Source organism: Myiozetetes cayanensis, unplaced genomic scaffold (assembly GCF_022539395.1).
Source record: "Myiozetetes cayanensis isolate MyiCay16 unplaced genomic scaffold, myiCay2020 scf32, whole genome shotgun sequence".
In the NCBI taxonomy this organism is placed as follows: Eukaryota; Metazoa; Chordata; class Aves; order Passeriformes; family Tyrannidae; genus Myiozetetes; species Myiozetetes cayanensis.
This window is the reverse complement of record NW_026087544.1, coordinates 4,823,660-4,846,988: the sequence shown is the minus strand read 5'-3', so window position 1 is coordinate 4,846,988 and position 23,329 is coordinate 4,823,660. Positions and strand designations below refer to the sequence as shown.

General features: G+C 51.3%; 1 protein-coding gene across 2 annotated transcripts in view; it reads right to left on the bottom strand.

The window, feature by feature from the left end:
• LGR6 (leucine rich repeat containing G protein-coupled receptor 6) overlaps positions 1-23,329 on the bottom strand; it is a 111,703-nt gene that overhangs the window by 11,523 nt on the left and 76,851 nt on the right. For both annotated transcript variants that reach the window (XM_050327078.1, XM_050327079.1), the window contains 8 exons: positions 21,646-21,717; positions 9,827-9,895; positions 8,484-8,555; positions 8,055-8,126; positions 6,987-7,055; positions 6,005-6,076; positions 3,258-3,323; positions 903-974 (listed from right to left, as the gene is read on the bottom strand). In XM_050327078.1, the coding sequence (XP_050183035.1) occupies positions 903-974; positions 3,258-3,323; positions 6,005-6,076; positions 6,987-7,055; positions 8,055-8,126; positions 8,484-8,555; positions 9,827-9,895; positions 21,646-21,717 (564 nt within the window). The remainder of the gene's footprint in view (positions 1-902; positions 975-3,257; positions 3,324-6,004; positions 6,077-6,986; positions 7,056-8,054; positions 8,127-8,483; positions 8,556-9,826; positions 9,896-21,645; positions 21,718-23,329) is intronic.

Sequence of the window (23,329 nt, the reverse complement as noted above, 5' to 3'; positions counted from 1 at the left end):
GATCAAATGTGGGATCCTGTAGCCCCTTGGTCAGCAGCAAGTTCTGTCCCACTGCAGCTCCCCAGGGACAAGAATGCTTGGGTTTGCAAGAGCACAAGAGTTTGCCTTGCAGGAGCTCCTCCACTGATGAGAAAGATTCCTTTCTGGGTTCATTTTCTGTAAATTTGGGGATTTTATGCTGACATGCTAAACCTCAGAGCAGTAGACTAAGGTCATGCCTTAGTACCAGGGCATCCCCAATGCAGTCACAGTGCTGGGTGTAACAAGCACAGATAGGGCCGGGGGTGGGGGGTGTGGAAGGTGAACCAAGATGATTTTTGAATGTCTCCTGCCATGTTTGGATGTCACAGGGACAGAGGTGCCCTGCAGGGCCTAACTAGCTCTCAAAGGTGCCAAGCACCTGGGAGGTCACTCTCTGTGCATGACACGTGCGTGCTTGGGTGCACTTCATCCATCGAAGATGAGCTCGTGGGGAGGAAGTCTCAAACCACATGGGATGCTCTGCATGGATGTTCCAGGACTGCATGGCCCAGGATCAGGCTGTGTATGGCAAGGGGGGCAGGAGCTCAGGTACACCGTGGTAGATCCCTGCCATGAGTCCCTGGCTGCATTTAGGAGGTGTGTCCACAACGTGGGCTGTGCTGTGCCCGAGCTGCAGCGCGTGCGTAGAGCAGGTGGTGCGTGGGCAGGGATTGAGGGGAGTTACAGAGGGGTCTGCAGGCACAGGGGAAGCCAGAAGGGTGGTTTGTGCCCTCTTCTCTTCTAAAGGGGAGGGGCAGAGGGACTCGAGAGCAAAGCCTCCCAGCAGAGACAGAGGGAGCAGGGTTGGAACTCCCCACAGCCTGCCGGGGTTCACAGTTCCCCTTCAGACTCCAGCCAGTCCCCTGCCAGACAATACTTGCATGGAGCGCAGGGCCATCAGCTGCACAAAGGTGTCTGCTCTGATCTCGTGGATCCTGTTGTGCTGGAGACCACTGGGAAAACAGAAACTGGTTTGAGAAGACAGCTGAAGGCAGCGTTCCTACTTTGTAGGGATCTTTGTCCCAGTGCAGCCAATGCAGATTGTCACAGTGGAAGCTGTTATTTGCACTTGGGAGACCTGCTCTTATTTTAAGAGTTAAATGGGATGAGCAGCAAAACATCTCAGAGCCATTCTTCCCTACAGGCAGCTCCAGGGCTCAGGCAGCCCCTGCTTTTGATGCCATCGTGGCTCAGCAAAGTGCTGTTGATGTGCAGTGTTTAAAGGTGCCCTCTTATCTCCAAAGCCACGCTGGTTTCCCACTCTGCTCTGCCCTAAGCCTGCAAGCTGCTTCATCCAGAGCAAAAGTGGAGAGCTTGGAGCCAGTGAACCAGCAACCAGCTCTGTGTGATCCTGCAGGAAGGACCACGTGGTGCTACCCTTTGCCTTTGTGAGGGTGAAGGGGGGTTGAGGGCTGAAGGCATCTCAGTGTTGCATGAAGAAAAATCCCAATGTCTTGTTGAACCCACCATCCACATCTACACATGAAGTGCCTCAGCCCTGCACATCTCCTTTCCAGCAGCCTCCTACACCCCCTGGGGAAGGGGAAGGAGCAGGGTGGGGGCTCCCACAGACTTTGCTGGCTGACCTACACACTTCCCACACCCCCAAGAGACACCTAGAATACTCCAACCATGCACCCCGTGGGAAACACTCAGTGTTTCATTTTTCCCTGGTGTGGAACAAGGGTGAGTAAATATTAAGATTCCTACGAGATGCACATCGTGAATTCCCAGATGTGCAGAACTGGTGTCCCCATCTGTGATCTTCTACAAGGGGACACAGCTACTGCCTAGTGCTGTACCTACAGCAGCTCCCCTGTAGATTTTTCGTAGATAACTTGCCTTTAGGCTCAGAAACAACCTTGACTCATCTCACACAGGGCCCTGCATGCGGTGGTTGTAACATCTCAGCTGATATTTGGCCACGTGTTCCTGTTCCAAAAGTGGGCACTTGAGGCTCTCCTGCCTGCTCTGCTGCTGGTCCCTGGGTGCCCCACGGGTCGTCCTCGCTCCTACCTCTGGCTAAGATTTCATCTGGGGGCCACTGGAAGCTCTGGGCACAAATTCAGGGGTCACTGAGCAGGAGAGGTGGAGTTTGGGCAGAAGGAACGAGGCAGAGAAAAATAACTTAGGGATGTTTAGCTGTGAGGGATCACCTGTGTGGTGCAGGTAAAAACCTGCACACTGGCAGTTAGAGCAGAGCAAAGGCACACCTGAGTTGTTTGTGTGCCAGGCTGTACCACCACGCACCATCAGACTTGTTTCCAATGTATTTACCAGCAGGAATGTTGATGCCTGCTGGGGGTGGGGCTTACAGGACAATAACTTCGGGGTTAAGGGACTGAATGCTAATTTGCAAGAAAATAATAATTTAAAGCATAATCTGTCTTGAGTTCAGCAGCCTGAGAGATTTATTGTGATTTTACGTTATTGTTAAGTCTGAATTTGGCACACTGTAATGTTTTGTAAGCAGAAATTTCAGCAGAATGCATGAAAATACGGGTTTGGAATTCTGAACATTTGTCCCTTTTTTCTTGGACTTTCTATTTTTTCCCAAACGTTTACCTTGGGGGTACTTTAGATAAAAATATGTCCAGCTCTATCTCTGTCCTCGCAGCTCCCACAAAGGGCAGCAGGGTCTGTGTAACTCTCATTTTAATGTGTTTTCACACAGTGCTCTAACACCCAGATTGCTAAGGCTGGATGAGCTGGTCTGGCCATCCAGGCTGGGATGCTGCAGAAAGCAGGGTCAATCTCCCCTGTTTTTTGTTTGTTTGTTTGTTTTTGTTTTGTTTGTGGTTTTGGTTTTTTGTTTGTTTGGGTTTTTTGTTGGTTTTTTTTTTTTTTTAATGGAGATTCTGCTCCCATACGTCTGTTTTTCCAGGTTGCAGAAGATGTTTATGCTAGAGATAAACCCCATTCTTGATTAGCTCATAATGGGACTGGAGTTAGAGAAGTGAATTCTGTGCTGTCACATCTGTTTGCAGTGGCTGGGACCTCTGAAAGGACCTGAGTGAATTAAGCTCCTGTGCACAGGGAACACGTTTTTATTCTGTATTTGCACAGGGGCAAAGAGTGGAGCTCTGGTCCCTTTGCAGTCCAAGCAGTGAGTTATAATCTCCAGCTTTCCCAGTGCTTAGTGAAGGTGGATTTTTGTGTGTGGGAACTGCCTCTCTCCTCCAAACAGCCCTTTTTACCCCAGAGCACGGTGCAAGCGAGGACATCTCTGTACTCACAGCTCCTCCAGCCGCTGGCACTGGTGGAAACTGGGCAGCTCTTCAATTTGGTTGTGTGACAGCTCTCTGCAGGGGAAGGACAGCACAGCAATGTTAGGAACCAAAAACCAGTGCCCCTGAGCCCTCCCTTGGAAAGCAGGGACTGTTGGAGGGTGGGATGACTCCACTCTGCACAGATGCAGAGCACTGTAACCCCAGGTGAGGGGGATCTCCACTTTTGGGCAACCCCAGGTGAGGGGGATCTCCACTTTTGGGCAACCCCAGGTGAGGGGGATCTCCACTTTTGGGCAACCCCAGGTGAGGGGGATCTCCACTTTTGGGCAACCCCAGGTGAGGGGGATCTCCACCCTGCACACACCTGGTGCTGGCTCTGAGTGTCTCTGTGCAAGGCAAGGGTTGTCCCGTGGTTTCCCCACTCGTCCAGCCCCAGCCCAGCTCCCTCCAGCCCAGGCTGTGGACTGATGGAACCACCTGTACAGCTTGTCCCCCCCAGCCCCAAGTCAGCTGTGAAACCCAGCTGTGCCACTTTCTGCCATGCACAGCTTTCTGTGGGAGAAGAAGAGAGATGTTTGTGCCAGAGCTGCTGTGATGGAAGCTCACAGAAACTGCAGATGTGCCTGCAGAGCCAGGGAGGTTTTGGCCAGCCAGCTGCTCAACTCCCTCCTAGCACCCAAACCAACTGCCTGCTCCCCATTCAACCTGTCCTGGCTTTCTCCCAAGGCTACAGAAAGGGTTGTGGCATTGGCAGGGATTTGGTTCAGGACGTTACAGACTGTGAAAACCTCTGGTGCCTTGGTCCCTGTTCCTTTAAGTGCTGTCTGTTGAAAGTAGTTCCCAGCAAACTCCTCTCCCACTGGTTCATGGACAAGTGTCACATCACAATCCAGAGTAGAGTGCCTTGATAGTCAGAGGAAAACCCATCCTGACACAGCCTAATGAGAATTTATTCTGGAGCAGGCTGGGCAAGCAATAATGTTTAAACCCAGCTCTTTCCCCCACCAGCAGAGACTGGATTTGTGGTTGTTCAAGGGAAATTTGCCCCAGGGTGAAGTTTTGTATGTGGCTTCTCTGCCGACTTTCCAAACTTGGTTTCCATCTTTCTGCCAATAAGTTACTGCTAAAATATTTCAATTATTTTATTTTTTTTCTTTTTTGCCAACCCCCACACCACCAGTTTTCCGTGGTGGAGAGGAGGAGGGAGGGAAAAGCAAGCAAAAGGTTTGTGCTGGGCTCTGGAGGCTTCACCCAGTGGGAAGCAAAAGCCTTAGCATCAGTCACTTCTCCCTGGTCCCTGTGTCAGGACACCAGGCTTGACAGGGCAGTGGCTCAGCTAACAGTGCTGGGGGGAGAACCAGCCCCAGGAGTTATTTCTGGTTCCTCCAGAGTGAGGGTAACCAGATGAAGCCCAGTTATCTACAAGCAGAGCAGCCTCAGTCACCGGGGCTCTGTTGGGCACAGACCAGGACAGAGGTGGTGGTGGCATCAAGGGACTTCAGCTCTGCTCAGGGGAGTTTCACCTCTTTCTGCTTGAAAGACAAACCCTCCAGAGCTCAAGGAGCATTTGGACAACGCTCTGAGGCACAGGGTGGGATTGTTGGAGTGTCCTGTGCAGGACCAGCACCTCCATAATCCCCGTGGGTTCTTTCTGGCTCAGGATATTCCATGAAATCTGTGCCCTGAGCAGAAGCTCTGGATGAAAGCAGCAGGATGGTGCTTGCTGGGTTCAGTGCCCACCCTCTGCCCCTGCTCCTTGAGCCCCCACTCAGGATCTCTGCAGAGAACCCACCCCGTGCTGGGAGGGCAGAAGTGCAGCATTAACTGTGCCATCTGTGGCCAGATGTGTCACAGCTGTAACGTCCCCCTGATGGACTCTCGAGGGGCTGGCAGAGCACCAGTGGGTCTGTGGAGACAGGAGACCAACCCATTCCAAAGGCAAGAGAGATGTAAATGCACAAACATCAGCCCACATACTCTCTGTCCAAACTCTGAAAGCGACGCAATGAACGTCAGGAAAGTTCACCAGGGAAGAGGAACGAGGAACAAGGTGGGGTGTCCCAATAAAACTCCCCCACACGGAGCAGGCAGCCACGAAGAACCCTCTGCTGTGAGGGTTTACAGTCTGATAACTTGCAAGCATAAACAGAGGTTTGGGACTAAACAGCCAGGGCTGTGCTTTTGGGACAAGTTGTCCGCTGAATGGGTCCAGGTGTCTAAAGATGAGAGATCTTCTCTACAAGGACAGCCAGAGCCAAAAGGCTGTAATCTCCTAAGTTACAAATTGTGTTCTTTTATTTTTATGTTTTACTCTTGTTTCCAATTTCTGCGATCAAGAATTTACTCCTGTTGCTTTCCTGGAACAAACTTGTTTTTTTTTTTCAGCTTGCTTGTATAAAGACTCATGAGAGGCAAGCCTCCTGTTGCCCTAAGGCTGCAAACTTGTATAAATCTGGCTCATGACTCATTTCCTGAGGATGTCTTTGACTGCAGACAAAGCTGGGGATCTCAGGAACCACGGGTGTGATTCCTGGGATGCTGCAGGAGTCTTTCTGAGATGTTGATTTCATCGTGTACCAAGTTAAAGAAGAAAGCACGCTCCCCTCTCAGCATCGTTCAGTGCCCAGCTAAGCAGGCAGAGCCAAGGGAGTGTGGAGTCTCTGAGCAAAACCCTGGTGGGGCTCTGCTGCACCACGTGAGGAGATATGGCATTTTTCTAAGGACCAGGCAGGACAGAGACACAGGTTACTCACAGGATTCGGAGGCTGGGCAGCTGCTGGCACATCCCTCTGGGAAGGACATGGATGCCTGCCCGGGTCAAGGTCCTAGAGGGGTGGAGGAGAGGAGAAGAAATGGTGTTGCTGAGAGCCAGCACCCAGACTCTGTGACCCACAAGCCCAGCTACCAGTCTCAAATGGTGGCAGCAGAGACAATTTCAATGGGGCAATGAAAGGCCTGGAGAGGATAAAAAACTGGCTGGCAGTTTTGGGAACAGGCCCTGCTGCTGGATCTGGCAAAGGTGAATGTGCCTCTAAGAAGTTCTGGGACACTGCTGAATAACGAATTAACAGCTGCCCTTGGATGTGTTGAGGGCAGGTGGCAGTGCCCTCTGTGGCACTCTCTGCCATCCCAGTTCCCTGTTGTCCAGAGTGGTGACCTGCCTGGAGCCAGGACTGCTTCACAAACCTGTGGATAGGGGACAGATGGGGTGTCCCTGTGTCCCTGAGACAAGGCATGGCTGGGGTGCTCCCAGTTTGGGCACTGCCTGGGGACCAGTGTCCTCCAAGTCCCTGCTCTCCAGAGCTTGGAGGGATAAGGAGGACACCAGAATGGTTGCAGGAGCCCCACCGTGGGTGGCAGATATTTCCTGCCCCGCTCTGCAGTGCTGGCCCCAGTATGGGCAGAGACACTGGGGCTCAGCAGACCGTGCTGAAACACTGCCCTCAGAGGCTCATTCCTTCACAGGTGCAGGAGGGAAGGAGGAAAAAAAACCAACAACAACAACAACAAAAAGATTGGAGCACACTCAAGAGTACTGAGAGAGCAACTCACGGAGAGGAAAGCTGCGTTCAGGAGCCACAGGGGTGAAACGAAGCAGAAGGGTGAGTGACCAGGGAGAGGCAGAGCTGAATACTGCACAGCACTGGGAAAGTTGTCCTCACTGAAACAGCCTGGACCGCCTTGAAGGAGGAAGAGCACAGCTAGCAGGGTAAAAGGGAGAGAGGTGCCACTCACAAAACTTCTAGGCTGGTGGTGCCTTTAAGGTCCGGGAATTCTCTGATGTCCGTTGCACCGTTGAGTGACCTGCGGAGAAACGCGGGGGGAAGTGAGGTGGGCACAGGACCTGGAGGCACGTGCAGCTGCCCAGGGTGCCAGACCCATCAGCCACACAGTTGCCAATCTGCTTCCTCACACCCAGACGTGGCAATTGGAGGCCCAGATCCGGAGTGTCCCTGCCTCGTGCGGTGCAGATGGATGGGATGGAGCTGGGCACTCCTGTGCAGGGAGACCTGGCAAGCCCAGAGCCTCTCCCAGCCACTGACATTCTTGGCATGATCTCTAGCCAAATTAAATAAAAAAAAACAAACCTCAAACAATTAGCATGGGGAATGTAAGCAGGGCATCCCACCCAGGCCTCCCCGGGTCTGTGCATTTGGATCTAAAGAATGCAGGGCTATTTGAATGATTTATTTTATTTGCCTGAGTGTTCCTGCAGCAAGGGGCTGGGTGAGGCTTATAAATAGAGATTTTGAGGTTGCCTCTGCCTCAGTATTTAGTGCTGTGCCACAACAGGTTGGCTGAAAAGCCAACGTGGAGCAACTGTTTTGGTCCGGGTGGGCATGGTGGTGGTCCTGGACCAGGCTTAAGGTCAAACACATAAAGGAAACTCTGTCACTGCTGGCTGCCCACTGTTCCTCCACCTCTCTATCTTATTCAGGAAGGCAGATGCCTTCAGTGTCCTTCTGCTTGGGCAACTACACAACAGCAGCAGAAGTTGTGGTCCTTGTATGTGAGGTCTTTGCTGGTCCCGAGGCAGCTGTGGAGACCCTGGAAGGCTCCAGTGCCTGTCAGCTGGGTGGGGAGGAGGAATTAATTTCTGCTTCCAAAATACCCTTTTCAAACTTATTCTTCCTCAGCAGAAAACATCTGCAGTGTCTGTTCCTTGGATCACCACCTTTGGGGCTGGCCTGTTGACACAGGGGCTCTTGAGAAGAGGAAGGGAGGAGGCCCCAAAGATGCCCAGTCCATCAAGGTTGGAGCTTGGACGTGTTACATCTTTGAGGATGTGCTTGGTGAACTTACAGAGTGTGGAGCTTTGGCAAGTACTGGAAAGCAGACTGTCCAACAAACTGGATGGGATTGTCATAGAAATGGCTGCAATGGGAAAGAGGAACCAGTCAGAGTCTGCTGCACATGAAGAGAAGATGCTGTTACAGGTCAAGAACCCCGAAGCTACCAGATGTCCTCCAGGGCTTAGAGGGTTTCCATGCAGAGCACCCATATTTTGTTCCTTCACTGCTGAAGCAAAGTTCAGCTGCAGGGAAAGGAGAACTCACACAAAAACCTGGGGTGTAGCTGAGAAGGAGCTATTTCAGCTTGTGCTGCCCCATGGATAACAAGTGTCAGATTGTGGTCATGCTGACCAGCGTCAGAAATCCCAACCAAAGACATCAGGAAATGCCCCTTTCTGGGTAATATAAAGATGTAGGAAGCATTATTTAATTTTCTTACATTGTTTGGAGGAGGGGATTCCCAACAAATGCGTTCTCTGGAATAGCTTTGATGTTGTTGTTATGAAAACCGCTGGTGGGAGAAAAAATATCTTGTTATTAATTAATTAAATTAACCTTCTTTCCTCAACGCTTTTAAAGCCTTCAAAAAAACACATAAAATAGAAGGTGTAGGCTCTGTCCCAGCTGTAGCATCATCCCAGCAGGTGAACAAGGTCTGTGGTTTGGCAGGACAAAGCCCTCACTCTGCTGCATTTACTCTGCCTACAGCTGGGTGCTCCATAGGTGACCCCACAGAACCCACCAAGCATAGCAAGACTTGGGGTTGAACTCTTCACAGGTCAGGAAACAGGAGCAAATCACATACAAAATTCTCTACCCCCCAGGAATGGTAATTTTTATGGATGGTCTCCACTGCAGCTCCACAGCTGCCAACCAGAGTGCAGCAGGAATTATCAGCCCTTGGGACTTTGTAGCTCTAGCTGGGATGTTTTTGGTTAAGCTTGAGGAAATTGCTATCAGCAGACTTTTCCAGTGAGAGAGAGCTCTGGGGTCACAGTCTGACCTCCTGTACACCAAAGGCAGCCACAGGGGTCTGTGTCCAGGGCTCAGACCAGGCTCTGGGTGATGCCCAATTTTTTTAATCCCACGGGAGTCTGAGTAGGTGATCAGCTGATGACTGTTTGAAATTTGCCTCTTCTTTAGTGATGGCCATTTCAAAAGCCCTCTCAAAGTGGATTAGGGATCTTATCTCATTTTGAAGGTGAGAAGAATGGTGATATCTGGGCTGAACAGGGAAATCTTGTGAGAATTCTTCCAGTAAAGAAAAAAGCAGTGTCAGGTTTTTACTCCAAGAGTCCCAGGAAAACACAGCAGCAGCTGCTTTTGTTCCACCCCAGCCTGGTACCAGTGTGACACAGGAGCTGTGGATCCACATCAACTTACTCCACCTTGGGGCTTCTACCTTCATATTTTGGGATGTTTTCTCATTTTCAGTGTCTCCCAGGCTGACCAGTGAGAGGAGGGAGAGCTATCCACTAAAAAGGTGGATCACTTTTGTGATTCCCTATTATATAAATTTATCCTAAGGGAGTTAAAACAGTCTCTGCACATCCAGAGGAGGTGGTACAGGGTCTGCAGAAGCTTTGGCCTCACAGTAACACAGATAACTCCAGTTTGTGGTCCCAAACTGGGGAATGGACATCAGAAGTAGCCAGAGAACAGATGGAATTTGAGTCCTCAGCTTGGACCGTGTGCTGCCCTCAAGTCAGAGCACAGGTGATGCTTTATTGGTCACCCTCCATCGGGGAATGGCTTTGAAAAGGAATAAATAGGAAATCTCACAGCTCCTGCAGTCGGCCCAGCGTCCTGATAGCCCCAGGGAATTCCAGCAGCTCGTTGTAGTTTAGATCCCTGAAACACAGAGAAGGGAAAAACATTCGCTGAGGCTGCTGCAGGAACTCAACCCTGTGCATCTGTGCTGGGAAGCCTGGGAGTTAAGCATGGGAGACAGGCTTTTCCTACCATGCTGGACAGGTTTTTCCTACTGCCTGGAAACACAGTTTCACATTCCTGCAGCAGGAATATTGTCTGACTGTCAGGTGAAAGTCAGTCCAAGCCCTGGCTGCTGCAGTCGGGACTTTTTCCCCCAAGTCCCCCCATGCCCAGAGTGGGGCAGTGCTGCTGCTTCACATCTCCAGAGTGCCCTGTCCCCTTCTGCCAGGAGCTCACCCCTGGGGGCTTTGGCTCTGAGTAATTTTTCCTGCCTTTCCAGGTCAAAGTGGGATTCTTTGAAGGACAAGAACTGTCAGCTCACAGAAGTCTGAAACCCCTGCGACTGCTCCCTACCAGCACGACACTCACCGAGTTTTAAGAGGTAGATACTTTGGAACATGAGAGTAATTACTGGCTCCTGGAGATTACTGTATAATAACACTTAATGAACCTCAGAGTAATTACCATGTAACCTGGATTGTGGTTTATGGAACAGAAATAACTGAGCATTTACACAGCAATGAGCTGCTGCCCAATTACCCTGTAATTCTCATCCTCTGGGCCCGGGCATGGGCATTACGTTATGATCTCTCCCGGCCCCCTTCTCTCTTACATCTTCTCTTACTGCCAGTGCCCCTGCTTGGGAATGACTCTGGCATCACCTTGACTTTGTCCTGAAGGGGTTTACACAGGAAATGAACCCAGAGAGTGTCTCCAAATTGGTCCTTCCAGGACTCCTGGCTTATATGACTTATGTCTTAGGGAATACTTGTTGGGGAATTGCAAGATAGGGCACAGAACCAGACGACAGTTATGGAATGAGGCTGTCTTGGGCGGATTTTGTCTTGTTTGCTGGATCCCCTGTGAAGCTTAGGGGATGTGGTGGGTCCTGATCTGGCAAGGATTGTCCCCTGACACTGAGGGCAGTTTTCCCTCCTCCAGTTACAGAGGGATCTCGCTGCTGATACTACGAGCATGGATTTGAGCAAATGAATCCTGCTCCTGTAGGACCTGCAAAGGGTTTTCACACTGTCTAATAATTGGCAGTGCTGGCAATCAGTGGGTAAGGAGCACGGGGCTCGTGATGAGCCCATGAGCTCTGCCTGCCCACTGTGTCCACTCTGTGATGTGGTGGTCCCAGCACACCTGAGGCTGCTGTGCCTGTCCCCAGGACCCAGAAGTGGAACAGGAGTGATGTGTCCCCTCCTCGCACCAGCTCACACCTATGTGATATCACAGCTCTGTCTCTCCACTGATTTTCCTCAGGTCTTCTCTGCCTGATCCCAAATGTTTCAGAATAAACAGCCCAACATACGACTGCTCACAGCCTCTCTCTTTGCCTGGGGCTCATTATCAGCTGCTTGGGTGCTCTTGGCCAGCATCTGTGGATGGAATCCTGATTCCATCATGGCCTCACGTTGCACAGCCTCAGTTAAGCCCAGGGTAGGACTGTTAACAATGCACATCCTCTCTCTGCAGCTCAGGAAGGCACAGGAGTGGATTTCCAAAGAGAGCAAGCAGTGAGAAGTGCAAGCAGGGCACCACTGGGTATTTTCAAAGCATCAGTCAAATCCAGTTAACCTCCAGATCACTGCACTGGATGAAATCAGAGACATCAGCAGCCAAAGTTGACCGACAGCCCCAGATCTCTGCACATGAGGTGTGTAATACCTTCAACAGTCTCACCCTGCAGTGACTCCCTGAAGTTACAGGGAGGTTCCACAGAGAGCAAGAATCTGCAGAGGTCATTCAAGGCTGGCTGTTCTGCCTGCAGCACTTCCCTCCCTTGCACCACAAAAGGGCTGGGATGAGCCCGTCTGATGCCAAGGGACAGTCCCTGGAAGAGGGGTTGTTAACCCTGTCCCCAGGTGACACTGCCCACTGCTGCTGTGTCACCACTGCTGTGGGATTCTTTGTGTGATGGCACAAGGCTGAGCTTCTCCCCAGCGACACCCAACGTGTCTGTGAGCTGCTGACAGATGGGAAACATTGCCCAAGAGACAGGAGGCTTGTCTCACCTGTGATTCACTAACAGAACAAGGGATCTTAGATCTGCAACCAGTATTATTTACAAGGAGTAATTCACTCTGCTGCAATATTTGCTCCTGCCTTTCTCTAAAAATGCGTTTCCTTTCCAGCCTGCACCTCTTCCAGGCAGGCAGGTCTTTCATCAGCAGATGAAGGTTCTGTTTGTACCTCTGTGTGTGTGCAAGTACGTACAGGACCAGCCCTTCCTGAGCGAACACACACCTTTCCCAGCCCTGGCAGCATCCTGGGGCCTCCCTCCCCCTCTGCACTTGACAGATACAAAGAGCATTCATTGTGCTCAGCAGCTCCCGCTGGGTAAAACCCATCTGGGAACGCTGGCAGACAGCGGGCTCGTTGGAAAGTGGAAATGCAACCAGGTGTAGTCGTGGCGCTCCAGCCCGGCTGCCAGCACTGACAATGTGCCCCTGCTCGCTCCTGCCGGTGCTTCCTGGGTTTTGGGGAGGTGAGCCTGCCCTCCCTCCTGGAAAACAAACCCGGCTGTTCCAGGGAACAGCCCCCCCAAGAGATGTTTGCAGCCCCTGGATCGTGTGGGGCTCACGCCGGGTTTGTCTCCAGCGCTGCCCCCTGCCCGGCTCTGCCCCTTTCATGGGGTCCAGATGCTTGGAGGAGGCTTCAAGAAGCCACTGCCTGATGAGATGGTCCTCAGATGTCATCCCTTCCCTGCAGTGGGACTGGCCTTCCCAAAGCCCAGATCCAGACCAGGACTCAAGGATGGTTTCCCTCCTCCTTCTTTCCCAGAACCTGAGTCAGGCTCTGGTCCAAGAACGACCCAAAACCAGCATCCAACCCCCACCGTGGTGTCCCTGGGGAACAGGGGGAAGTTCCTGCTCATTTAGTGAAATTCAGTCCTTGGGTCTCTCCCCAGGTACCAGCAGGGCTCCATCCATCCTGGACGTGTCTCCTCTGCCTGCTCTCCCCTGGTGAATCTGGCCCAGCCTGTGCTGGGTCTCCTGAGCTTCTTTCCCATGTAGGGTCAAGGTAGATGGGAAAGAGTCAGGGCTTATTGGGTTGGGGATGATTTTGGCTTTTTTTTTTTTTGTCTAGAGCAACAAAATTTCCTCCACTGAGCATGTCATTGTTCACAAACTCATTCCAGGGGGTGCTGGATGTGGGAAATGGATGTGCTGTGAACACCTCCAAGGGTCTCCTTTCTCTCCCTGCCTTATCTGAGGTGCTGGGGCAATGCTTTGCTGCTCTCAGCTCCACACTGAGTGGGATGTCAAGAAGGAGCCTTTTCTGTTCTTCTGGTTGGAATGAAAACCTCTGAAAGGTCACCCAGTCTGCCCAAGACACAATGAACTGGCTGGCTTTCCATTATTGTTATTGCCAGGGGGAGCCTATAGCTTCATATTTGGGAGATCTTAACCAACCCTCTTGTTTATTTAGAAATAAAAGCAAATTGACATCAAAGGCACGGTTATTTTGGGGTTTAATTGCCAGGGTGATTTGAAGCTGACAACATGCAGCCTGGAACTATTAATATCTTCAGTTAGGCCAAAAGGAGAGAAGGAGGGGAAAGAGTCTCAGGTCAATTTTCTGCCTGTTAGGGACTATTAGTGGTTCCACACAGGAAGCCAAAAAAAAAAAAAGAAAATTATATAGTACTATAAATTCTTCCATAAGCCACAAAACACTACAAATTTGCAGCTAATAAACCTGAAGATGCAGTGAGATTAGGAACTGGAGATGGGACATTTACTGACTGCTTCAGTCCCAGTGGAGTTGGAGATGTTACCACGGTGCCTGGGGGGGACTTTGTGCAGCCTCTCCTGAGGACCTGCATTTCCACCTGTCCCGTGCTGGCACCTCATCCAGCTACCAGTAAATGTAATTATCACTGCTGCTATCCAGTCCTGCTGGTTACTGTGGCCAAATCAAGCACTGGGAATGATTTAATTGGTAGTCTGGAAGCCCAAGGGGGCTGTTGTGACCATGCAGTTTGACCTCCTGCCCAGCACTGGCCAGACAGCTTTACCCAGACACTTCACATCCAGCTCATGGCTTGTGGCTGAGCTGGGAAGAGCTGCCAGATTAGTCCAGAATGTGAAAAGTGCACAACCAGGTGCCATATTTTATAGAATAACAGGATCATTAAGGTTGGAAAAGTTACTTTCCATTTATACAATGATCAGAGCAGACAATTAATTCCATAGCTCTGTTCTGGCACCAGGAACAGGGACCCATGAAACCCAAGGCCCTGAGCTGTGACCATTCTTTCCCAAAATCCACCTGTCCCCTTCTTTTCTCCATCCCCTCAGCCTAGATACCAAAGTGTGTCCTGAAGTCCCTTCCATCCTCTGACAGGGCAGGTTGGGATCTGATGAGCTGCCCACGCTGACACTGCAGGGCTGGAGCATCAGGATGCTGAGGAAGCACCAGAGCAGCTCAGTGCAGCAAACAGGGCAGCCTTGGGGAGCCAAACCCATCAGCTGCTTTGGGATTGCACAGACTGGGGTCAGCATCAAGAGACTGCACAAAAGGTTTCAAGTTAAACACGCTGATGGAGAGAAATCCACTTGAGGAATAAGGTAGCACTTTGGCAGACAATTTTCCAGGTGAACAGCAAAGCCTGCCTCTCCCTAAAAGGGTTAAAAAACCCTTGTATGAGCTATGCTGGAGGTATTTCCCATTTCCTTCTTCCTGCCTTCAGTGCCTGAGGTGCATTTCATATTAATTTCCTTTCTTTTTTTTTTTTTCTTTTGTCTAGAGCAACAAAATTTCCTCCACTGAGCATGTCATTGTTCACAAACTCATTCCAGGGGGTGCTGGATGTGGGAAATGGATGTGCTGTGAACACCTCCAAGGGTCTCCTTTCTCTCCCTGCCTTATCTGAGGTGCTGGGGCAATGCTTTGCTGCTCTCAGCTCCACACTGAGTGGGATGTCAAGAAGGAGCCTTTTCTGTTCTTCTGGTTGGAATGAAAACCTCTGAAAGGTCACCCAGTCTGCCCAAGACACAATGAACTGGCTGGCTTTCCATTATTGTTATTGCCAGGGGGAGCCTATAGCTTCATATTTGGGAGATCTTAACCAACCCTCTTGTTTATTTAGAAATAAAAGCAAATTGACATCAAAGGCACGGTTATTTTGGGGTTTAATTGCCAGGGTGATTTGAAGCTGACAACATGCAGCCTGGAACTATTAATATCTTCAGTTAGGCCAAAAGGAGAGAAGGAGGGGAAAGAGTCTCAGGTCAATTTTCTGCCTGTTAGGGACTATTAGTGGTTCCACACAGGAAGCCAAAAAAAAAAAAAAGAAAATTATATAGTACTATAAATTCTTCCATAAGCCACAAAACACTACAAATTTGCAGCTAATAAACCTGAAGATGCAGTGAGATTAGGAACTGGAGATGGGACATTTACTGACTGCTTCAGTCCCAGTGGAGTTGGAGATGTTACCACGGTGCCTGGGGGGGACTTTGTGCAGCCTCTCCTGAGGACCTGCATTTCCACCTGTCCCGTGCTGGCACCTCATCCAGCTACCAGTAAATGTAATTATCACTGCTGCTATCCAGTCCTGCTGGTTACTGTGGCCAAATCAAGCACTGGGAATGATTTAATTGGTAGTCTGGAAGCCCAAGGGGGCTGTTGTGACCATGCAGTTTGACCTCCTGCCCAGCACTGGCCAGACAGCTTTACCCAGACACTTCACATCCAGCTCATGGCTTGTGGCTGAGCTGGGAAGAGCTGCCAGATTAGTCCAGAACACGAAAAGTGCACAACCAGGTGCCATATTTTATAGAATAACAGGATCATTAAGGCTGGAAAAGTTACTTTCCATTTATACAATGATCAGAGCAGACAATTAATTCCATAGCTCTGTTCTGGCACCAGGAACAGGGACCCATGAAACCCAAGGCCCTGAGCTGTGGCCATTCTTTCCCAAAATCCACCTGTCCCCTTCTTTTCTCCATCCCCTCAGCCTAGATACCAAAGTCTGTCCTGAAGTCCCTTCCATCCTCTGACAGGGCAGGTTGGGATCTGATGAGCTGCCCACGCTGACACTGCAGGGCTGGAGCATCAGGATGCTGAGGAAGCACCAGAGCAGCTCAGTGCAGCAAACAGGGCAGCCCTGGGGAGCCAAACCCATCAGTTGCTTTGGGGATTGCACAGACTGGGGTCAGCATCAAGAGACTGCACAAAAGGTTTCAAGTTAAACACGCTGATGGAGAGAAATCCACTTGAGGAATAAGGTAGCACTTTGGCAGACAATTTTCCAGGTGAACAGCAAAGCCTGCCTCTCCCTAAAAGGGTTAAAAAACCCTTGTATGAGCTATGCTGGAGGTATTTCCCATTTCCTTCTTCCTGCCTTCAGTGCCTGAGGTGCATTTCATATTAATTTCCTTTCCTTTTTTTTTTTTTTTTTTTTTTTTGGTCTTCTCTCCCAAAGAAAATCCAACTCTCTGGAGGAGCTGGTAGGTTCCAGCCCTGCTCTGCATTTACAGACTCGACTAATTACCCAGATAATGGGGTGAGTGCTGTGGTAAGGGCATTTCCTGTGAGGCAAGGTTAGGCAGATAAAGTGCCTGGAGCCAGAGGGTTTTGAATTCAGCCCTTCTGGGAGACGTTTTTAATTTATTAGCGCTATTTTTAAAAAAATAAATTAAAAGGTTTTTAAATGAATGGAGATTTGCTCCTTCCAAGTGATTTATCTCCATCTGATGGGCGGAGGAGCTGGCAGGGATGTGGATGGGGAGGGAGAAGCAAGGGAGGTAGGAAACAGTGGGGTCATCTCAGGTAGAGAGGATGGGCGAGGACTGTGAGGCCTCCCTGAACTGGCTCCCCATCACATCCCTGTCAGAGATGGGCTGGAGATGCCCAAATAATGAGAGGAGCAGGACTTTTGGGGCACATCATCAGGTCTTTCTCCCTCAGGGCCACAACACCTCTTCCTGCTTGGCCAGAACAATCCTGACAGGAGAAAGAAATGCCTTCTCCTTTTCCTCAAAGCACAGATCCCAGCCCAGGGGCATTTTCAATGGGTCATTTCCACCACTCTTTTGGCAGAAGGGGTAGGAAGATCCATGAGGAACCTCTCTCCCTCTGTTCAGCTGCACTCTCTGCCTGCTGTCTGAACCCATGGGGGCTGAGGGCTCCCTAACAGTAGGCAAGGTGGAAATGCTAAATGATGGTTTATGTATGCTGAGTTTGGAGCCAGAACTTGGGGGCCAGCTCTGAAATTCAGTTTCCATGATGAGATGCCCTCACCAAGGCTATCTGTGAGGCACTAACCTCCCCCCATATACCTAGATATCTATTTGGCTGAATAGTATCAGGTCACCTACCACTTCCATCCATTTACCCTGGATAGAGCAGTGACTTGGAGCTTAGATGTGTGTAGAGACTTCCTGCAATCCCCATCCCCTCCAGCCCTGATCCATGACACATTCATATTTCAGGGACTCAGAAGGATAAATTCAGTGCTATCACAATCTACCTAATGGGGCCAAAGTCAAGCACTACAAGGCATGAGGCAACAATTCATCAGGCTTTAGCCTGCATTCAGAGTGGCTGCAAAGCTCAGGGGCTTTAGGCCACTGCTCAGCTTTCCAGGTGAGGGTGGTAAGGAGGAAACCTGGGCATGAGACCAGACTCAATGTGGAAATTCATGTCACAGGGATCTCCTCATTAGAAAACTTTCCTTATACAGCAGTGGAGAACTTGGCTCCTGTGTTAGCAAACCTTTGGATGGCAATTTTCCCTTTGCTGCTCCTTTGAAAACACAGCCATGTATTCCCTAGCACCGTGCCCCCAGCCCCTGAGCACGGGGTCTGAGTGTTTCCTGTCACTGCAGAGATGCTCCTGGCTGCAGCTGACTGCTCCTTACATCAGCTTTTCCATAACAATTCCTGCTCACCAGGCTTGTGACACACAACAAGTTTAATCACAGAATGGTTTGGGTTCGAAGGGACCTCATCATCTTATTTCAAGCACTCACCATGGGGAGGGACACCTTCCACTGGAAGGTGCCTGATCCTCCTGCCCTTCTCCCTGCATTGTGAAAGACTGAGAAATCAGGTCTAAAATAAGCAGGAAACGTGGAAGTTCTTGCCATCCAAATGGCAGAAGCTGGTTACAATACACCATGGGCACCCCCTGACCTCACACATTGTGTAAGGGATTGAGTCCATCGCCCAAAGGGGCTGCAGGAAGGATGTGTCACATCAAGACATTTGCACTCTTATTTACTCCACGGTTTTGGGAAAGGGCTAAGGAATGCCAAGCTTCACCCACTCCCAGCTGTCTAATACCTGATCTCACGGCTGAGCTGTGCTTGGGGCTTCTTCCCACAGCCCTGCAGGGCTGCTCTGTGTCACCTCTCAGGCTGATGGGAACTAGTGAGGGAATCTCACCGGCTTTCAAGGCTGTTTCGAAACCCTTTTGGGAATCTGGCCAGGGCGGTTCTGACTTACTTCCAGCCCACCTGCCAACTTTCCTTCCCGGGAAGAGGAGGCTGGGTGGGGGCTGTGAACAGCCAGGTCTTGCCCTGACAGAGAAAATATTCTTGGAGCTTCTTTCTTCAGTTGCATGCTGGTGTCTGACTGGTTGAGACCCGATGGGTGTTGCACATCTACCCTTTCCCCCCATCAGTGTGGAGAACACGGAGCTGCTCTTGCTGTGTACTTGGCAGAGCTGGTTTGTGCACAGAAGGTGCAGGTCAGTGAAAGGGAAACATGAAGTCATTCATCTGACTTCATCCCTTTCTAAATTTGTTGCCCTCCTGGAACAACAGGGCCAAGCCCTCTCGAAGAACAGAGATGTTCCACTGGGATCTGTTTTTGCAGAAGTGCTGGGACCTGGGGTAGAGTCCAGTGTGGTTGTACAGCTTACACACTGCTGAGACCTGTGTGGAGCAGTGGCTGCTGCTTCTCTCTAAAGTTTTGGCTGCTGCTTCTTTCAGAGTTTTGGCTGCCTTTGATACAAATAGAAGTTTTCCTGTCTAGCTGAATATGAGAAGAAATATTTCCCTTAGGGGAACAGAGGTTTCTGCACCTAAAACTTCCCAGGCTCTTCAGAAAAACCTGAAACAGTATTTTACCATCCTGCTGCCTTCCAGGAGGTAACACCCACAGGGTATCTGAGAGCCCAGTTTGGCCTCCACAAGCCAAGAGAACGTGCAAACTGCTGTCAACAGAATGTAATCACGATTTGAGTTAAAGGATATCTGCAGAGGCTGTAATCATCTCCACATACACAAGCGCTGAGGGGTGGTAGGTGATGCAGGTCCAGCAGCCTGGCTGGGGTGGTGCAGTCAACACTCAATAATTTTTTACCCCAAAGCTTGTCCAGTTTTGACCAGCAGGCAGGTGAGTGCTAAGGATTAACCGAGGTGGGTGGGGTCCCTCGAGGAACGTGGGTTCCTCAAGGGTCAGTGGCTCAGAATGCTGGCTGGCCTGGAGGTGAGAATGGGATGCTCAGGCCAAGAGAAGCAGAAGGCAGCTCCTTTCTTCTGGAGGACACTCCTTCAGAGCCATCAGATGTGGAGCAGAGCAGGATGAGCCTGGAGCTCTCCCCTGCAGTGCTGCCCTTGCAGCTTCAGACAGCTGTGCAGGATGGGGCCGTGGGACAGTCCCACACACAAGTGATGTATCAGAACCTGGACACAGGCAAAGCCCTGCTCCAAGGGGACAACCCTCAGGGGCCAGATGCTCCCAGGGCTTCCTGATCAGCATCAGCAGACAGGACTTGCAGTGCCACAGCCCTGCAGGCAGCCACATCCCCCCAGCTCTGCTCAGTCCTGTCCCTGCAGGGACTGGGAGCAAGATGCTGCTCTCCCCAAGTGCTGGGTGGCACCTCGGGTGGGAAAAGAAAGTGCTAGAGGGGGACCAGAGGGGAAGGGAGGGAAAATGAGCTTTCAGCACAAGTGTCTGTGGAAACAGAATTATCTCCCAGGGCGATGGAATCCTGCAGCCTTTCCCACGGCAAATAAGGGGCCAGATTCTCCTCTGCAGCTGCATCGTGCGTGGGGTGGGCAGCAGGACTGCTTTAACCACCCTGCTGCAGAGGAAAGTTGCCCCGATGCAGGCTGGGATGTTGCTGCATGGGCTGCCACTGCTGTAGCTCAAGCAAGGTTTTCTCCCATCAGTGAGTTCTCTGCTTCCTCCTGCAGCTCGCCTGCCTTTGTGCTGCCTGGGTGCCATGGCTCTGTGACCACCAGAAATGACTGGGGAGGAAGCCAAGCTGGCACAGTGATGGGGGACCCATGGGTCACCAGAGGAGACCATCCATCAGCCTCCTACCCCTGGCACAGTTCAACCTCTCCCCAGCTGAGCCCTTCTGGGTGGCCCCAGGATCTGCCAGTCTGAAAGGAAGAGACAATGCATGTCATGGTCCTGCCCTGAGGAGCGTGTCTGGGGACCAAGGGCTTGCCTGCTGCTGCCACTCTCGCCTGATAGCTGCTGTTGGCACCGTGCTGGGCACAGAGGGGCCTTGTCTCCTTGAGTGGCACTTGAATGCTGGGAAGCAGCACCTCCTTTTGCCACGAACCAGACCCCCTGGTTCTCCCTGGCAGGGAGCGAGGGCCTGACTCTGACCCCAAGCCTGCATGAAGGGACATGTTTCTGCACAATTGAAGGCATCAGCCACCTCTTCCAGTCTTTCAGAGCCTCGATTTATTTTCTCGCTTGTTTGTGTTTCCTCCCGGGCCAGCGCACGGCACACGAGGCCCTGGCCATTCATGCAGCTGTCACAGCGCAGGGCATGTGTGGCCAGGCTGTCAGATTTAACTCTCCTCGAGTTCAGGGTGAGCTGCCTGCATCTAATCATGGAACAGTTTTGGTTGGCAGGAGCCTTAAAGCTCATCTTGCTGACTTAAAGCTCATTTTGTTCCACACTGCACCCATGGGGACACCTCCCACTGGACCAGGTTGCTCCAAGCCCCGTCCAACCTGGCCTTGAGCACTTCCAGGGATGGGGTCTCAACCTTCCTGGGCAACCTGTGCCAGGGTCTCACCACCCTCTGAGTGAAGAATTTCTTCCAATCTACCTTCCTGAAGATGTGTCCTGGAGGAGAATTCATTCCTGCTTCCCATCCTCCCTGATGGATTGCTACTCAGCCATGCCAAGCATACGGTGCAAGATGAAGTCAGCTGGCTACAGGTGACACCAGGGGACATGAGACCATGTCAAACAGGGATACCCCACAGATCCCTGAGGACTTTACTGGCCCCTCACTCAAAGCCAGCTCCTTGTTTTGGCTGTCAGGTGTCGAGGAGGCTTTTGGACCACCCGCACGTGGTGAGGAAGGGGACGCATTCCCTGAGCAGGGCATGCAATTCAAGCTTTTGGGATTGCACCTCAGACTAGACTGGTGCCAGGGGCCTCAGAGCCCCCTCCCAGCCACTCTGCCCACATGCACAGACCCCTCTGCAGGAGCAGCAGCAGCAGAGCCAGAGCAGCTTGCACGGCTGCAGGGGGAAGGTCCAGCCTCTCACTCCCCAGTGAACCCTGTGCCCTGGGCATCTGCTCGTGCTGGTGCCTGGAGCCTGCCCTGCTGCTGCCCTCAGTGCATGGTGACCAGTGACAAGCAGTGGGGCTGCCCCCCCTTTCCTGCAGGCTGTGCTGGGGGAGGATGAACACACAGCAGCTCTTTAGGGTGGAGAATAAAGCAGGTGACTCACAGGGTTTCCAGGCTGTGCAGCCCATCGAAGCCGTTGGCTCCCAGGCTTTGGATCCGGTTGTTGTGCAGGTGCCTGTGGACAAAAGAGAGATGGTCAGTGGAGGTGCAAGCTGACCTTTTCCCACAGCCTGAGCTGTGGTCCAGGGTATCCTTCAAGCTGAGCACAGCCTTGGCTGGGATGCTGAGAGGGCTTACAGGGTTCCCTCTCTTGCCCCATGAGACACTTGCAGGGTGCAATAATGCTTGCAGAGCAGCTCCAGAGCTCCTGTTTCTCTCAGGAATTCCAGACCAATGTAGGAGTTTCCCTGAGATCTCCACCTTCACAACTGCCAGGTGACTGTGGATGAACATGCTTAAGAAAGAAGTTTCAAGAAACACCCTCGAGCTCTTACCCTGGGCCCAGCCCACTGTGCAGCTTCAACAGCTGTTCCTGGGCACTGGGTGCTATCTAAGGACACAATCATAGTTGGAGCCTTAGTAGCAGTAAGAAGGCTTTGAGTTCAAAATCATCCTGTTAGTCATGGTTTATTATCTTTACTTGCAAAAAAAATTGAAAATGCTGCCAGTTCCTGGACCAGCTCCAGTTTGATTGTGATGAGAGTTGCCTTCAGTGAAATCCTCCAAATGGCCTGGTTGAAGTGCCAGGGCTGTGCCACAGGCTGATTGCACTACAGGAACAATTATTTCCCTATTTTCCTTCATCCTGGTGCCACATGCCATGAATTTCTAGTGCCTAAAGGTTCTGGAGCTCCCAGCCTTAACGCTGGTACTGGAGAGCCAAATGCTGGGGGGTCCTGAGAAATCACCTGGGGTGATTTTGCCTTGGAAGCTCTGTAGGTGATAAGTGCCTGGAGTCCTGGATTCTCTGTTTCCATGGGCCCCTCACTCCCATGTCTCAGTCTTTTGGCAAATCCAAGGCCTTAATCCCTGGACCCTTCCTCTCTGTTTGCAGGGGCTCTGTGTGTGTTCATCTGAGTGCTTCTGCCACCTTCCTTCACAGCTGGTGTGAGCTGTGTGGCTGACTGTGCCTGTCCCTCAGAAATTCCATTTCCAAATCCATGGAGAGAGTTCTTGTGAGCAGCCTGAGGAAAATCTACTGAAAGGCATAAGAAGACAACCCACTGCTGCCCAGCCTGCACTCAACACCCTTAGTGCTGCCCATGCTTGCAGTGGTGTGCTGCCCATGCTTGCAGTGGTGTGCTCTGTGTGGATAAATGCCCACTGAGGAGGTCAGATCCTCTGCACAGCACCCTCCCTTTCCTCTCTGTCAGGGCACAGACACCACTCACCCTCGGGGTCCTTTTCTCCCCTGTCAATGCCAGGGATGCACCAGCCTTTGTCCAATGCTGCTGCCTCCTTCCAAGAGCCTGGGGGAGGCTAGGTGCTGGCAGGTGGATCAATGACTTTTTCGTTATTTGTTGCTTGATCTAAATCTGTCTCAGCTTGAAAAAAAATCTCTCATTCCACCTGGATTCGAGTGTGAGTTGTTTGGCTGAGCACAGGCAGCTCCCACTGCCAAATCTTCTAGGGTAAAACAGGAGGGAGCTGGGAGTGGAGGAACAGCCAGGCTCTGGGGCACTTTGGTAGGGGCTTGCAAAACAGAAACCAGCCCGAGCCACATGTTTGTCATTGGGATGAGAACACACAAACATTTCAGAGGAAGGGGAAGGGAGGGGAAAGATGTG